We start from the raw sequence: 17,810 nt of genomic DNA, 5'->3' as shown, positions 1-17,810 counted from the left end.
ACACAAAACTTTTGGGATGTCGTCTTTGGGTCTCAGATCAATACTTCGCTTCTTGAGATAAACCTTTTGGCGATCTATTATTCAGAGCGTGTATTACTACGCCACCTTTCGGGGTTGAAATTGGATGAAATGGGATTCAAAACTTGTATTATTACTACCCTTTTTCAGGAAACGTTTTGGTGAAATTGGGCTAACGTTTCGGTTACTTCTAGAAGTCTGTCTGAAATGTATACCTGTTCATCTTCTTCTTAAAGGCGGTCTGATCGCTGTTCAGATATCTAGCATATATGGATCGATTTATCTCACTGCGAGCCACAGTACCATTCTGTATGACTCTATCCCAAAATGACTCCCCATCAGAAACAATCACCGTAGATGTCTTCTTCAACATAATTGATCTCCCAAAAGACACGAGGTCCTACTCGAGTAAGTTCCACGGCAAATTTCGACCTATCATCCTCACACGCCAGTACGTCAGTACTCCCACGAGCTACAAAAATTTTTCTAGTCTTCACGATCAGTAGAAGACGCTAATGAAGCGTCTTGAAAGCTCTGTCACAGTTGCATAGAAGTGTTGATAATCCCAAAATAATAACAAAATCGAGCACGTAAGGATCGGGGATGCGACGACGAACCATATCAATACCGAAAGAGTATCTTGGCCAGGCTGTCGAAAATTCTTGCGGAAGAATCATGTGGTAAAGGAAGGAGGGATGTACAAGAAGGCTATATGAGTCAATTTCCTGAATCCTTCTGCTTGCACCTTGGCTTCTTTCGACTCAGCCAACATCGCAAGGAAAAATGTTCTCAGCATTTGCAGCAAATTGGAACAGCTCGTTTATTGCATAGAATGGGTCCTGCTGCAAGAGCGCCATGTCTGCAAATTCGCTGTAATGCTCTGGCAGTAATGACGCACTTTGAAGACAGGTTGCATGTGCGTAATCTCGGTCTACAGCAAACGTAGCCTTAGGTATGAGCGAGATTTGATGCCTATGCTGCACGATTGGATAAAATCTGGTCCAGGTTTTCCTAGATTCCCGGTCTTGCTTCGTAAGCCAAGGTCCAGCGGGGCCTTCCTTCAAGCTATTGCTGCGCAAACATGTCACTGCCCGGTAGAACCGATGTTGGTTTACCAGCCGATCTCAAACAGTCCAACAAGGTGTCCATTAGAACCAGGTCGCTCCCTAGCAGTTCTGTCAGCAGACACTGAAGGAAGAAACCAGTCGCATTACCTGGTACGCCCATGATGCCTATAACAAATGGTAGATGTTCTTCCCTTCCAGTGATCTTGGATCGATATGGGACATTTGCAACTGATGGTCAGTCAGCATGATGAAAGCAGAGGATAATCGGGCGGGCGACAAACTTGGGACTGCAATTTCTGGTGAGCCCGCGAGTGAAGCGAGGAGCAAAGTGTGAACACCAGTAGGAGGTCTTTGAAAGCTTCGATAGTGTTAGCATGAATAATATCTGCTGATGTCTCCGAGCTTACTGCGGAGGGTCGTCCCTGTATCGTGGTCCCACATTTTCAAGGGGCATTATGAAAAGCGGTTTCTCGTGTGTGAAAAACACTTGGCGAAACCATTTGCGGAAAATGTCTACCTTGTTTGCAGCTTCGTCTCTGTCGGCTTTTTGTATGGATGCACATGATTCCCATGAAGAGCGCGTAGGAGGTGTGATATATGGGGCTCTTTCGTTCTCGGCCCAGTATCTCTCCCTGAATTCGTCAAAAGCATGGTAGTCATCGTACCACATGTCTTGTGTTGCCTAAATATTATTGGTCGGCATATTTGAACAATGTGGTTTGCCTTACCTTAAGCATATAATCGTCGAGTGAGCTTCCCCCTGCCTCTGGAGGAGGGCTCTTCTTCCATTCTTCCTGCAAAGAGAACTCGGATCGCTTTACGTCCAGGCGAGTGGTCATCGTGACCATGAATTTTTCGGCCAGCTGACGCTGCTCAGGGTGTACCAAGGCCCAGTAGTCCTTGGGCCACAAGATAGAGGTAAACTGTAAGACTATTCAGTGAAACTTTTGTCCAGACCTCGAAAGCTCATAACTTACTTTATCAATCGGGTCATGGATATAGTCTTCGTACCAAGCAGCAGCAAAGTCCCGGCATTTCTGCAAATCGCGTCCCATCACACCAGGCGTATCGAGGTACCTAGAGCAATAAGCACAAGTCTAATCCTGAAGAGCCGCTGGGTACTTGATGCAATTCACAAATCCCACTGTAGACAAGAGACCAAATGTGGGTCGCAAAGAGAAGCAGCCATTCCATAGCGCAGGTCGCAGGATACTTCCAGTCGCTGTTAAGTGTTAATGAATGCAGATCAGCGTGGACGTTGCACCCACTATCTGACCCTACTGCAATGTCCAACCAAGAGTATGCCGCTATGGCAGCACCACTCCCATTGCTACTACCACCCGATGATTGAAATCCATCAGCTCGCGGACTCCACGGGGATGTATATTCGATTGCTTCAGTGGGCTCTTCCCACTGAGCGAAGGCGCATAGCTTCGTTTTACCTACTATTTCAGCGCCCAACTCTTCTAAACGTCTAATACATGGTGCGGATTCTGCCTTTGGAGGCTATGTCTGCAGGTAGGCCCGACTACATAATGAGGTTCGCGTGTCTTTGAGGTCGAAGTTGTCTTTCACCGCGACACGGACTCCCGTGAGGGGCTGTCTGTGAGAAGGCTTGAGGCCGACCCTCGACGGCACAGCAATATCTATCGTGCGAGCAAAATTATCTCCTGACGCGCCCGTGTCCAGGAGCTGCCTGTTGTATATCTCAATAAGAATACTCTGCTTGACCTAGTGTTGTACTGTACTCACTTCCTAGCCATAAAAAACGCCTCGTGAGTGTCGGGATAAAGTCTAAATGGCCTCGACAAGCCCGTAGTCGTCAAGATGTATGGACCTGGGTCTGGTGCTGAGATATTTGGCTTGCTTTCCGGCAGAACGTGCAAAATTCTCATTCCATGTTCCTGAAGAAACTGTACGATTTCGGAGGGTATGTTCTTTGGTTTGCGGTTTAGTATGACGGTAGAGAGAAACTCTTTCTGGAAAACGTCGTCCATTTCGAGCTCTTTAAGATGTCGCTCGGCCCATGCAATGTCGATTGAGGCCTCTTGTTCGCCCACGTCAAAGATCGTACTTAAGGTCGGAATGTCGATCGAGTCCTGACCTGGAACCGGCATGGCTGATTTAATCGACTCAAGTAGAGCTCCAAATGTCACGACTGATTTGACCGGCTCAAGTAGATAGCGGACGCCATTGAGCTCGACTTCGTCAAGCCTTGAGCTCAATATTCCGCTGCCGTCAGTTGTCCAGGTCATGTCTACCCTGACGGTGCCCTCAACTTTGTCATTCAAATATATCCAGTAGAAGCTCTCCAGATGTCCGTTGACAGAACAGAGCACTGTTAAGGAGGCTTGAGCAGGAAAGCAACAGCTGCTGAATGGGCATAGACGGACCACCAGAGGGTTGGTTTGACGGACCATGGCCCCGCCAATTCCACTGCTAGCTAACTTTAGCGGGGCTAGCCCCCCCGGAGAGCCCCCTATAGGCAGCCACGTTAGGCCGTCGTTTCCCCCTATTCTCCGCCTAAAAGTTGGCGTGGCCATGTTCCGTCAAACCAACCCTCGTTCTGGATTCACGCCGATAAACCCTCTCGATTCTCTCACGCATTCAGTCATGTATGTCCCCTGATGTCAAGGAAAGGCTTCTGGCGCCCACAGCGAGGGCAATTATTTACGTTTCATATATCATGACCCTTGTTCGCTTGTTAGAGACCTTGTCCCCCCTCCCAGGAGACCCGTATCACGCTATTCATGGAGAAAGGTATGAAAAAGCCATGAAGATATTTTAAACCCTGAGTAGCGCACGATAGCAATGACATATAGAGCTAAATGGAGCTCAGATGGGGCTCTTCATGCAGCAGGTAGCCTTGCTTCAAATCGACCTCGAACCCTTTCAAGTTCCAATTGTGATTTCCCGAAAGAGCCTCTCGCTAATCATAGTTGAATCGGAGGCAATGAAAACTCGGTTGAACTTTTATCTTCGATCTTAGAACGTTGTTACAATAGAAGGTTACAAAGTGAACAGAGTGGAAGGAGCTATCATGTTTTGCATTGAGTAGGCGCACTGTTCTATCTCGATGTCAGTTTAGGCAAGTTGAATAAGTACATAGCCTATCAGAGAGGAGGGCGCCGAGCATGCTTCAAAACGCTAATGAAGTGGTTTGGGTAGCCCAATATTGGCATAATATAACATCTCCCCCCGATCGATCTCAATCAGCAGTAACAAAGACTGTCTTCAAAAAGCACTGTGTCTCGCACCTTACCATATCTCCAATAACTTCGGTCCCTCCATGAATCTCCCAACAAGCAACCATCGCCTAATCTCAGGAAAGTGTTTCGCAGCAAGAAGTCCGCTAGTCACTTTCCCGTCCTTTGTATAGCATATCTTTGCCCCTTTTTCTACGAGAAATTTGACAACAGCAAGCCGTCCAGTTGCACAAGCGCCCATCAAAGCGGTTCCATGGTCGCCGCCCTCATGCTCAGTTGCCGCTCCTGCGTCCAGCAAGATCTTTAGGTACTCAATCTGTGAATCAGAAGGGGCGATAGTTGATGCAGCGTAGAGGGGGCTTCCACCGAAGCGCGGCCGGTGCATTAGGAGCGTAGGCAGGATTGCTGGTGGAATTCTCCGTAGTAGCATTTTGTATTTTTTTGGTGAGAAATTATCGTTTCTCAGTGCTTGCACCAGAACGTTTTCGTTTCGAGGACAGTAAACTTTGGCGTCGAGTTCGGCATGTAGAAGAAATGTCGTGATCCGCGAAGGCGCTTGGAACATGATCGTACCAAAAATTGAAAGCCCGTCCGTGTCCTCCTTCTCTAGTTCCAGCTTGATAATTGGTATTCCTGTTAGGAAGAGAAGTACAGAAGTCCAGCTCTTTTGTATCACCGCTTTATGTAAGATATTGCGCCGAAACAAGTCTCGCGCTTCTAGATCCACACCTACAGTAACCAAGATTTCGAATGCATCTTTCGATGTAGCGTAGAAGCATGGGGTCCCAAGGTACATATCCAATGCGTATGGATTCGCTCCTGCTTGCAAAAGCCGCCTCATTGTATTCACATGACCGAATTTTGTCGCGAGATGTAATGGCGTCTGTTGATGTTTATTTACACAATTAGGGTCGGCGCCAAAGCGCAGGAGCATATCTAGGGTTTCGATATTACCATATTCCGCGGCGGTGTGCAATAGAGTTGGGCTTGTCAACCAATAATTTGACATTCTTGGATAGAGACCTCCTAGCTGATTAATACTTGTTTTGTCCATATGCTGATTGGGCTCGAAGTCGTCAACTACACATGATGTCAGAGCAGGAAAGATAGCTAGGAATGTAGGAACATACACTTCTTAGCATGTTCGATGAGAATCCTAGCGCATTGATTATGTCCATTAATTAATGCAAGGTGAGCTGGGTCTGGGCTCAATCGATGAGGTGGTGTGTTTGTTGAGCGCTTGAGAAGTTCCTGCAGAACATCAAAATAGCCATGTGCTGCTGCATGATGGAAACATGTGAAGCCGACGGTAGGCCAGGAAGAGCGAGATTTTCCGCCGATTGAGACACCTTGCTCGACAAAATACCGTGCGATCGTCGGTCGTGCTCGATTTAACGAATAGTCAAGAGGGTTACAGGCTGGAACTGCCCGAAAACAAGAGTTCAGATTCTCCCCTAGCTCAACAAGCTGATGACAAAGATCTAAGTCGCCTTTGTCAATTGCCAGTCTCAAGCCTTCTGACGGAAACCCTGCGCTAGTCATTATTTCTAAAGGTGTGTATACTCGCTCTTCAGGATCATTTGAGGGCTGTGCTCTATGATTGCTAGCATGATCTATCGCTGCTACGACGCTAAAGTGGCCGTGACTTTGTGCACTGAGCGCCGGCGTTAGTCTCGATTGATCTACGACTTTAAGGGCACAACCATGGTTCAACAAGATCGTGACAACCTCTAAGTGACCGCAAGCTGCGGCAAAGTGAAGAGGCGTTTTCCCCTGATTGTCCTGTATATTTATGGCTGCTCCTGTTCTAAGTAGGACAGTCACCAGACCGGAAGCTCCTTCTATAGCTGCAAGATGTAACAAGGTTCGTCCACCGTAGTCAATGGCGTCAATGTCAGCAACGTGGCCATTCTGGATGAGATATTCGACAAGAGATGTCTCTCTTGCATAATGTAGCATGGTTGCACCAAATACATTTTGCCTTGATCCGGTCGCACCATGGGAAAGAAGGACTTTTACAACAGCTAAATTTCCCACTGCTACTGCTTCCATCAAGGGTGTTTTGCCCGACCCTGAGTATATGTGGGAAGCAGCATTGGCATCAAAGCCCATGCTGAGAAGTTCAGCCACTATTGCAGGCCCGGTGAGCCCAATGTTTCTGCAGGCGAAGTGAACCAAGTCCATGGTCTGAAACGCTGTGCCCTCTTCGGTGCTCGATTTCTGAAGGAATTGCCTCAGAAGAGTCAAAGAGCAGCCTTTGAGACAAGCGGCTTGAAGGGGTGTTATGCCAGACACCTTAAGAGAATCTGCATTGAGATCGGAGAGATGTGTGATGATCCGGGTGGCTAGCTTCTCAAAGCCATACCATAGCGACAGGAAGAGTAAATGCCGTGGAAAGAAAGTGTTAGTCTGCGAGTCTTCCAATGGAACAGAATCGAGAATTCGGCTAGACATACTAGCACATGTTTGGGGTATCCTTTCCTTGTCATGTTCATTTTCGTTTGGTGTCAAACAAGCTGCTTCCCAGGAATTCACCAAGACTTGAAAGGCGGTATCACCACTGTAATTCACAAGACTTAGATCTGCACCCTTATGTAGAAGTATGTCCAACACTGCAATCCTGTATTCTTCATTGTATTGCATGTCCAAAGGCTGAAAGGAGCAGGTATGATGCAGTGCAGTCAGACCTTGCGAGTTCGATTGATTTACAGTCGCTGCGGAGCTAAGAAGTAGGTTCATCAAGCCAATCTTTTTTTTGCTTGGCCATCTATCGCTAGCCACCATGAGATGAATTGTTGTTTCACCGTCTAGGCGCGCTTGACAAGGGTCTGCACCCTTAGCTAGAAGGATATCGACAATACCATAGTCAATTAGATCCTCGTTGCCGCTCGCGAGATAATGGAGTATCGTTGATCCATCATCTGTGGCTGCTTTCACATTAAATCCGTAATGTAACAAGCATCGAGCCGCGTCCATTGCGCCACTCTCCACAGCAGTGTGTAAAGGTGATAGGCCGCAATGCGTTTTCAGATTATGAGTGAGAGAGCTTATTCTGTCTACACTTCTGTTCGGGCCCGACCTGGAAGAAGAGGAATTCCAAAGAAAGTCTAGGGCTTCTGCATTGTCCTCAGCTGTGGCGTGGTGCCACACAGAAGACCCTTCGTAATCTCTTGAATCAAGGTCAATGTCTTGCCGCAAGAGTAAGGCTAGACACTGAGATCCTCCTCGTCTCACAGAATGATGCAGCGTAGTTTTCCCCTGCAGGTCTTTGACATTGGGATCTGCGCCTCGCTCTAATAGATGCTGCATAATCTCGACATTACCTGATCTTGCAGCAATATGCAAAGGAGTTAGACCCGTTGATTTATCCTTCTTGTCGATTTCCAGCCCTTCATCTCGCGTAAGACTCTTCATTTGAACAAGTAGTCCAAATTCAGCCACAATTCTGAGGGCAGCGGCTGGATCTCTGGCTGCACTCTGATTCTTTACTTCATGAAGGTTTGGACGTGTAGCTTTATCGCTAATGGAGAATTGTTTAGCGTCTAGCCCGAGCGATTGTATCAACTCTAAAATGAATTCGTTGTCCCAGAGATCTTCGCTGATCCTACCATGTAGTGACCTAGCTAATTCTTCGTCGAACCAGGCTCCGTGTGTCACTAGACTCTGAAATATGACTAATTGCTCAGAAATGACTGCCATGTGTAAGGGTGTCGTTTTACCATCTGCAAGAGAGTAACACTTGTTAGCATCAGCACCAGCTTTCAGAATAATTTCAACGGTCTGATCTCGCACAAATTGTAAGTCTGTTGACCTCATCCATACAATGTCTTCTATGTGAATAGATTCATCGAGTGACATTGCTCCCAATATAGCAGTGTGGAGTGGATAGCCAAAATCACTGTCATCATTGACGCCACAACCATTCTCAATGAGCCAGCTACAAAGTTGAGGAAGGGCTAGCATTGCAGCAAAGTGTAATGGGGTACAGCTTGACAACAGAGAGTAGTCATATGGGCCATTTGTTCGATAGTGGTAGACTTCCTGAGCCCAAGACAAAAAATTGTTCGTTTTGGAAGGATCAAAGAGCTTCTTGGAAAGCGAAAATACGTCCGTATCCGTCAAAAGACTGCGACTATAGTCTGCCCAATTTTCAACAGCGTATAGCCGGAAGTGAAACTTTTTGGCTCGCTCCTCCATTGTCAGTTCATCCACGATGCCATAGCTAGCAAAGTCATCAAGATTCAAATAGGTCAGACACGTGAGCGCAAGTTCAGGTTCACACTTCGTGAAGTTGGTAGAATATCTTCCGAATTCGCTTTGAGGACTGCAGTCGAGTGTGTCAAGATACTCTTTTACAGTGAAGTGGGCCAATTCGAGTTCGTCCCGCACCGCATTCTTCCGTATCAAGCTGCTGCAGCGACGGAGGATTTCATCTTCTTCTGGAATGGCTTCTTGGTCGAGCATGTCACTGCATTTGTCAATCGAGATAATCTCACATAGGGCCGCAGAGCTCAAGGGCCATTTAGCGTGCACAATCCACTGAAGTGACCTTTGTACGAGATTTTGACTATCCTTACTGCTGTTATTGACGCTCCTTAGAATTCGATCATATGTTGCGGTCAAAGTGGGTGGCAAAGATTTCAAAGCTCGCCTACGAGCAGCATCATTCGTTAGCTCACAGAGATAATCTATTTGGCAGGCAACCCAACGAAACCTGCAAGTCGTTAGGCACATTTCGGTATTCAAGAGTAGTTGCATGTTCGCCTTTGCATACAAAAGCGAATCATCCAAATGATCTCAGCAGTGGTAGTGTTAACTTACATTCCGTCTGCACCATCCACCAATCGCTCCAAGATCTCTTCTTTTAGAGATCTGTCTTTCATCCGGAGCTGCCTACTACGTACTCTGGCGTCGACCTCAGCTCCAACGTACAGTCTGAGGTCGCTACTTTGTGCAGCTATTGAGACCATCGCATAGTCGCTTAGAAGCTCCCTAATATCGATTTCATCCCTACTAAGGAACAACTTTTTGATTGTATTTGTCTCATCATCAGAAATCAAACTTGTTAACATTTCGACGACTGTACGAGTTTGTGGTCCACATTCATCGAGTGCATCGACTACTATCATCGTACTGTCAAAGAACGATGTCATGTCGACAATCAGGCGACAAAGATCGTCTGCTTCGTATATTCTTGGCCCTCTGCTTTCGAAACCATGCTGCTTGTAGAAAGCTTGCAGTTTCTCGAAAGATTGCTCATCTTGCTGAGCAATCTGTCTTGCCAACGATCCGAGTATATTAGCAGGCTCTTGCGTTGCAATATCTTTGTAGTCGCAATAGAAGAAAGCTAAGGCTACGTGACGACCTGTTGCAGCAAGCGCCTCTTGGATGATTGCAGATGCCAGCACTGTCTTTCCGGCTCCTGGTATGCCATAAAGCCACAAGTTTGCGCCAAGAGTGTCCATCCAAGATTTGAAGTCTTCACCCTCGGTAAACCACAAGCCTGTCGTAGGATATCGGAGTTTCAACGCCGCTTTGTGGTTTCCTTGCGGTCCAGTCGGTCCGATAGATTCGAGGACTTTCTGGCGTTCTGCGTCCAGAGTAATGCGGGTCTCAGCTTCGCGCCTCTGCTCAAGCTCGCCCTTGATTTCCCGCAAGTCTTTGGCCATACCCACCTGTCTGGATAAGGAGAGGAGAATCCCTTTGAATCCATCAGTATCCAGGGCAAGAGAGATCGTCGACTTATGTCTTTCAATTTCTGCGACCAGACTCTTAGCCTGCCCGATTGAAAAGGGCCACTTTAGACTCATCCTCAACCTCTTGAGTCTGTGCTCTTCAGATGATGAAAGTTCGTACTTGTCTAGGATCTTCTTGACATTTCCGAGCGTTACATTGCACGCGTTGAGGTGGTGTGTCTGGACAGTTGCATCAAAGCTTTCATCTTCAAGCTGGCTGATCAAGAGGTGAAGGTTATTAAGCATGCCATACAAAGCACCAAGCTCCGAAGATAAAACTGAGATCTCTTTAGGGGCATCCTTGACTGCCTTGACGTATTTGAAAGTTCGGCTGAAAACAATCTCCGCGAGTGTGATGAGCCCAGCGACGCTGGTGGCGAGGGTCAAAGGATCAGACATCACTCTGGTGCGTAGCTGTGCCAGCAATTTTGGGGCGAGTAACCCCACTCTCAAGTTTTCGGTTAGATTTGCATTCTCAGAATAGTGCAGCGAACCTGGACGTGAGCTTGTCTCACTGCCCTCGCCATTGGATACAGAAGAAGTCGGGATTGATAAAGTCGTAATGACAAGAATTTGAGATTGAATACTGTTGAAGACAGGCGTGAAAAGTAAAGTAATCATCAGGCTATGTGGCGCAGCCCTAGAGCTCGAGGCAGCATAGCCCCCACTGATGCCGACAAGTTGCCTGCGCTGTAGATCCGAAAGCCAATCAAATAAGTCGGCGACCCTCCTTTCTCCCCTCACCTTTTCAAATCCTTCAATTCAGGTGAACTCTTCGTCAAGCCGGTGAGCCTTGGGTACCAAAGACAAGAAGCGCAGTGAGAGTCAGGCGTTCTGAGTAGGCTCTCGTTGGGCGGAGTACTCTGAACAAATCTCCCAGAGCATAATGACGTCCTGAAATAGGTAAATGGAGATCAGCCTGGGGGCAACAGGCAATTTTCTTCCATGTACGCGAGAATTGAGGACCTGTGAGTCGATCATGCGTGGAAGCTGAGCGAAGAGAATTATTTTGTCTTCCAGAAGCCCTAGGTATGCGCATCCAGTCAGTTTCGTATCTCAGGGAAGAGCTACCCATATTGCCATGACAATGTTAGTCTATTACCACAGTTTTGAAGAGTCCACAGCCCATCATAAATCATTTTGTCGCTCCTGTTTTATGCGCCACAAGACATAGTATCAAGGCAGAGCATACCACGGCGATTACCACGTACGGCGCTCACACGGTCAAAATGCCACAAGATGGTCAAATTGACGCCCTTATTTATTCAATCATGACTCACATAACCGTACTCCTGGATGCGACTTGGTCTGGCGTCTACTGGGGGTCCTTTGTTAGCTGGAATCAATGCTTCATCGAATAAGGAGTGTCCACAAATGCCACTGCAATTGTCAATATATGGTTACCGGTAGATATGCCGAACTGGGCAGCGCAATGAAAGTTTCGTCGGGCCAGCCGCTCGAGCTTTAGGGAGCCCTGGTCGATTGCTATGCCCGTGCCAGCCCCTCGTGGCCATGCTTTATCTCAGAAAACAAAGAATTGAGGGGTCGAAAAATCAAAAGATTTAACGCATCGATGTGCGATGAACGGACGGACGTCTGTCAGGTTCAAAGCTAAATCCTCAGCTTAGGATCTGCAGCATATAAAGTTATGATAGCTCTCTCGGAGCCGCTCAGTAGAAACTTACGTTGCCGCCACCAGCTCATGAAGTGCCTTTCAGAGAGTGACTATCACCTGAGACAACAGTACGGGGAAGCTTATGACTATCTCGAATAGCCTTCCTCGTCACGCTCGAAGCAAATTATCGAGAAAGGCGCCAAGGCCCCTCGCCAAAAGCGCAGTCACCGCCTTTGATCTCGACCTATCAGCAACGCAATTGTTCCAGTGCGGTCACAGGGTCTAAGGCTCAAGTTTGACCAAATTTAAGATCGTGCTCAGGATGCCCTAAACTTTGTTTGACATGCTGGCCCATGGCGAGCTTGCGCTTAACGGCAAGATCATCTAGACGCAATGTCAAAGCGATACCACGTTTTGACCCTCGCCTGGGGTGCATATCCAGACCACTGGATCTGAATGCAAGATATCGACAGGGTTTATTCAGATCATTGCTTACTTGACTAGCGAATAGCGATCAAGAAGACCTTGCGCCTCATTGACGGACCGACATCGGCAGCACAGAAGCCAGTGGGATTTGAGCAGAGAATAAAGTAGTGTTCCTGACACAAAGCGCGTCTCATACTTTGGAGATTGTCTCTCGCAGCCCTGGTCCAGGGAGCTCCCCATCTTTGGTCCATCTTCCGGTTCTGTGTACCGCGAAACAGGTCCTGATGCCGGAGCGAAAAGTCAATCCGATGCATCACGACGCGCTTGTCCCCATGCCAGTATTGCAAAATAGCGGCGGAAGCATATTTCGTCCCCAGGATTACAAAAGGCTACGAAGGAATGAGCTGTACAGGATTTGGTAACCTCGCTTTCAAGACACCTTCTGGGTCACATTCTTGGCATAATGGGCACGCAATACGACCACATCGGGTCTACATACTCGGGCATGAAGCTCCTTCCAGCGGGCATGCTCGAAGCCTACAATCTTCGCAAAAATTGTACATCCATCCAAGACGCCAAAGTCCTCGATCTTGCCTGCGGAACAGGCCATTACTCGCGTCTCGGCCTCAGATGGGGAGCTTCCCGCGTCCACGGCGTCGACATCTCTCCAGTCATGGTCGACACCGCCCGTGATGCCACGATGTCCCAGGTCGCAACCGGGAGCAGGTTGAAAGTAACCTATTCTGTCGCTGACTGTACGCGTCCAAAGAAACATGCCGGCTCACCCTTTGACATCGTCCTCGGCTCATGGATCCTCAATTACGCTGCCTCGCAATCTCAAATGACACACATCTTCCGTACGGCGTACATGAATCTTCGCCCGGGCGGGCACTTCGTCTGCATAGTTCCCCACCCGTCCGAACAGCCTCGAAAGACGATGGAAAAGGCGCTAGAGGTGCGTTCGTCGGGGAAGCAGGGAGAGCATTGGATCACGATGACGCCAACCAAAGATGTGGAAGGTGGCGTGGGCACCAGAATTGATGCGATGACGAAGACTGGTTTCGTGACTTTCGAAGCGTTTCATCTGAGGAGGAGTATATTTGAGCAGGCCGCGAAGGGTGGCGGTTTCACGAGTGGTGTGATGTGGAGAAGAGTCACGTTGCCGGAGAACGAGGGGTGGGAGCAGGATTGGAGAGCCTCGTTCATTGAGACGCCGCATTTTGGAGTATTGGTTGTCAGAAAAGACGAAGAGGTGATGAGTGAGGGTGTGGGGAGGGCTGAGCAGTTGATGAAGGCCATTGAGAGAGGTATTGAATCTCTGACGAGTATGAAGTTTGTTTCCTGCGTCTCGGGACTCGCTGTAGCAATGGCTGCTGCGCTCTTGCTGCGGAGCAGATAACTCGCGGTCGACATGATATCTCCGGCGGTAAAGTTCGTCATTTTGGTAGCCTCATTCAATGCGAAGAGTGATCGAGAGGCGTTAAATGTACAAAACTGTAGTGACGTTTCTTCTCGAGATGTAGCAGGAAAAAGGGCGCTTTTGGCCGCTACAAAGCCCTCAACATGAGTAAATGTATGGAGGTGTCTGCTGCTCTTTCATTCATTTGACCCTTTGGTAGGCCACTAACACATGTACAATAGGAGACGGAGTCAACATTCCAATGACGCTGTCCCAGTATAAAGTGTAGGCGGGCAGCTTCAACATAGATTTCTTCTTGTCACCAAGTTGACGAAAATTCCTTTCTCGTTGCGCGTATGATGCTAACTCCTTCAAGTTGGATAGTGCCAGTCTTGTAGGAACCCACACAAGGCGCGATGAATGAAAACTTTGAAAATAGCGATGTGATTGATCAAATCTTGGCAAACGCGGAATTGCTCCGCTAAAGGGGCATCAATCTTTAGCATTTACATCTCATTCGGTGACTGGACATCTTTTCAACATGCTAGACTTGCTTTGTCAACGTTACAGTGGGAAGAAAACTAGTTGCCGCCAGCTTCAGACGTGGTATATGCTAGATGGATCCATGGAGTTCTAGAAGCAATCCGAAAAGCCTGCAAGTTGGCTAGCCACGGCGGTTAGGCACGCATCCGAGACGCAATCTGAGTTCGTCTGGACCTCCATCAGGATTTCAATAAATCTGTAGATGTCGTGGTCAATTTGATTCAGAGCAAGAAGCTCAGACTTTTTCCTTTTTCCCTATGAGCCGTTCAGTTGCCCTCCGAAGCATCTATCCGCTCTACCCTCTCCTTAATCAGCTCCCAACGAAGCAGAGCTGCTCATTGCTCCATGCAGGGATGATAACCCGACAACAATTATCTCATTGTGCTGTACAGCCTCTCCTGGCTTCTTTGGTTTGTTCAGTGTCTTGCTCGCCCTCCTGTTGTCGCTCTGGTAGAGTCTACGACCACCAGAATCTGTTCAGTGTCTACTAAACAATTAGGAAGCTCTTTGTGTGATTGTGGCATGTCTGTGTCATGTTATTATTGTGTCTAGCCCCGTCTTGGTATGAATCTGGGCTGGGGCCCTATAAATTCGTCCCTTCAAACCATCCCCACCCAAGTTCCACTGGCTCATAATCAATACCTCGAACACATAGTTACATTTCACTCCCAATTCCACACGGATTTCGAAGGCTCCGTACGACAAATAGACTAAACATGCCATCTGCTTCAGTCGCCAACGCAGGCTCGCTCCGCGCCACAACAATTGACAACGTTGATGATCTTGGCATCGTATGCGAGGTTGAACAAGCTCTGTATGACTACATTAGACAACAGATATCAGGCACACCAAAGGATTACAACGGAAGCATCACAATTGTCCCGAAGAAGAACCAGGAATATGGCCCAGATAACGCTAATGATGACTCGGGCTTCGACGAGCCGTCAAACTTTGAAAGTCCCACACAAAACGACCAGCAGGGTTTGACTTTGACGATCGAACCCCCGAATCAGCAACAAGAAGAGTGGGAACCAACGTGGGACCGTGGCCAGGAGCAGTGTGGAAGACTGCATCGTATTGATGGGTCCATGATAAAGGAGGAGGAACAGCGAGGTTAGTACACCTGTAAAGCCATAATCTTCCACAGTATTCCCACTGACCTTAATTATGTAGAGGCGAATCTCGTTGTGGAGCTCAACGGCTGGGACTTCAACCATCTTTACAATGTGATTGCTGCAGGTCTCTGTCCAAAGAAGCCTAAGCAGCAGCCACAGGCGACGAAAGGAAAGGGTTCTTGAGCTTGCGAATAGGTTGATGAGAGTAAGCATGGCTTGTACGGACCTCTTCTGAGTAGGAAGATCTTGATGATGGCATCTTATTGGGATAAAACACTCAAGGATAAGGGATATAGCGATGGGAATAGATAGGGTCAGTAGATCATGCAAGCATCATCATTACCTGAAGCCATTCTGTCTTGATCTCAAGCATCTGCGATAGAAACCTAGAAGCTTGAAATTGCGGAGAAGCATATAGCTTACGACTGCTTCCATGCAAGCCTTCTTCGCGATGTGGAATTCATTCTTACTGCTTCAATCAGAAACTCTAAATCGTAGCACTTATCTTTTATCACAAGTCATTCCTTCATGGCACTGCCAATACCATTATTACCTAGTGAGTCAAGTCTTGTGCGACTTTTAACATGTAATTTATGAAGAATTTTCTTCGGATCACAAGGAAACTTAAGCTCGAGAGATTTCAATAGCAACATTTGGCTCTCTACCTTGCGTCATATTCAGCGACAGAACCATGAACACTAGAGAAAGGGTCTCGATCATAAGCTAGGAAACCGTATTTGATACTCTTGCTTACCAAGCAAATGCTGAGATCTTCTGCTCGTTCCAAACCATGGGATGTTGACAGAATGAACCACCTATTCAAAAGGCTAGTGGAGTCAGCCAAAGGGCTTCCATCATCCGTGGCTTTCATCTCATTGATCGAAATCAACTGAGAGTCTATAAGAAGCGATCTGTATACAGCATTAACGCAACCAATCACATTGAGTGTGCTTGAGGCTAACGTCGCGCCCACTTGCATTAGACTTCCCGCCCTTACGCTTCATGATTGTCTTATCACTCGCAGATACTCTAACTTTACGCTATGACTTTTTGCAGACAAGGTCCCACAAGGGACAAAGAGTGCGGTGAATATGAGGACACTTTTCGTAGGTGCAGTTACTCGCCTTTACGATGACAAGAGACGCGTGAACAACCACAACGCCTCCTCTAATGGTGGGTTTTATAAAACCCTGCCTGTGCGTTCAAAAAGACTCTGCACATGCAGCAATGATGTGGACATATAGTGTTTTGAAGCATTGTCTCAATTTCGCCAGTGTCCGAAGCAATCCTACGTTTCAAGACCCAGTCGTTGTCCATTGCAATGAGGATAGATTCTTGCAGTCTGCAGCAGGAAATCACCCAACAATTTCCATGATCCAGGCCAATCTCGTTCAGCCCCAAAATTCGTGGACAATGCTAGCAGATAGGAAGAGCAAAATTGATGATTCAACCAAATTGATCTAGATTTTTGAATTGGTGCAGGAGAAACTCAAACGATTGGCCTTCGCAACAAGAGTGACAACTCAACTCAGCAGCAAGTTGAAGAAGTCGTTTGGAGCTACTGGCTTTCCAAATTGCGATCAAGGTTGGGGGCATACTTGATGGTCCACCAAGATGGCTTGTACTTTGAAAATTGGCCTAAAAAGGGGATAGCAAAGCCGCTTCGTGGTCGACATCTCAAAGCCAAAAGCCTAGTTCTAAATTCGATGAGACTCGATTCTAGAAGCAAGGACTGCAACCACAAAAGATTGTCAGATACTGTTTGAAGACTTGAAGGTTGCTTGACAGCGGCTGGTCGCGTGCCTAAAGTTTATCGTCGCAGCTCCAACATTAGCGTCGCGGCCGGAAGTCATCATTGAACATCAACTCTTTAGGCAGAGCACACGAAGAGCTTTCCAGCCAGGACAGGCTCCATAAATACGCAATCTTATTGATCTGTTGATCGAAATCACGATGAGTTCAAGACCACGGGGGCAGCTATCTCTGAAAGTCACTGACCTACGTGAGCAACCTTCCACTAGGACATCAAGAACATCAGGCTGACGCGTTCAGCGCCCGAAATTCTCCACAGCATATTTCCCTACCTAGGCCTACACAACTTCGTCAACTTCACCAGCTGTACGGTTAGCATTTTCCGCTGGGAGGATCTATCACGAGCTCACAAGTGATCCTCAGCGCGCGCTCTTCCCATATCGACAAGACCCAGTCTTCTGGGCTGCCCTCACGCGAAATACATTTCGCATTCCACCACAGCCGCTGCTTGAGGGAAAACGCTGGAAATGGCTGTACAAGAAGCTGTTGACCCAGACTAAAATCTACACATGGGGAGATAACAAAAAAGGAAACCTTGGCCATGGTAGGGAACCCCTCTGAAACATGAACAGCTGCAATGCATACTAAGCGGCATGCTAGTCAACCCTTTACCAGAAGGCTATCAACACCTCAGGCAGTATCCGCATCTCCAGAGCTCTGGGTGGCCAAGACAGCCGCGGGTCGACATTTATATTGGTGTGGTATCTGATGTACAGTGTGGGTGAGTATCTGAGCTACCATTCGTGTTCATGCTCCCAAGGACGACGAAGCTAAGTTTAATGAACAGTGGATGGTGTACCACTCTTCTAAATAAAGATGGAAATGTCTTCATCATGGGCTTTCTTGGCGGTCTGGTAGATAGACCTCAAGCCAG

At 47.6% G+C, this 17,810-nt stretch overlaps 2 protein-coding genes across 2 annotated transcripts; one reads left to right on the top strand and one right to left on the bottom strand.

Moving 5' to 3' along the window:
- Positions 1–1,083: 1,083 nt before the first annotated feature.
- KY384_007912 (uncharacterized protein) lies at positions 1,084–10,425 on the bottom strand (the record flags this gene model as incomplete). The annotated part of the gene is made up of 10 exons (XM_044816401.1): positions 1,084–1,184; positions 1,233–1,250; positions 1,367–1,443; positions 1,493–1,767; positions 1,814–2,008; positions 2,063–2,162; positions 2,838–3,524; positions 4,348–5,371; positions 5,422–8,759; positions 9,113–10,425. The coding sequence occupies 10 exons, from the start codon at positions 10,423–10,425 to the stop codon at positions 1,084–1,086; spliced, it is 7,128 nt and encodes a 2,375-aa protein (XP_044667041.1).
- Positions 10,426–12,530: 2,105 nt separating this feature from the next.
- KY384_007911 (uncharacterized protein) lies at positions 12,531–15,307 on the top strand (the record flags this gene model as incomplete). The annotated part of the gene is made up of 3 exons (XM_044816400.1): positions 12,531–13,399; positions 14,719–15,122; positions 15,183–15,307. The coding sequence occupies 3 exons, from the start codon at positions 12,531–12,533 to the stop codon at positions 15,305–15,307; spliced, it is 1,398 nt and encodes a 465-aa protein (XP_044667040.1).
- Positions 15,308–17,810: the final 2,503 nt, after the last annotated feature.

Source organism: Bacidia gigantensis (assembly GCF_019456465.1).
Source record: "Bacidia gigantensis strain McMullin 20006 chromosome Unknown contig_278, whole genome shotgun sequence".
Taxonomy (NCBI): domain Eukaryota; kingdom Fungi; phylum Ascomycota; class Lecanoromycetes; order Lecanorales; family Ramalinaceae; genus Bacidia; species Bacidia gigantensis.
This window is presented reverse-complemented; position numbering and strand designations above follow the sequence as displayed.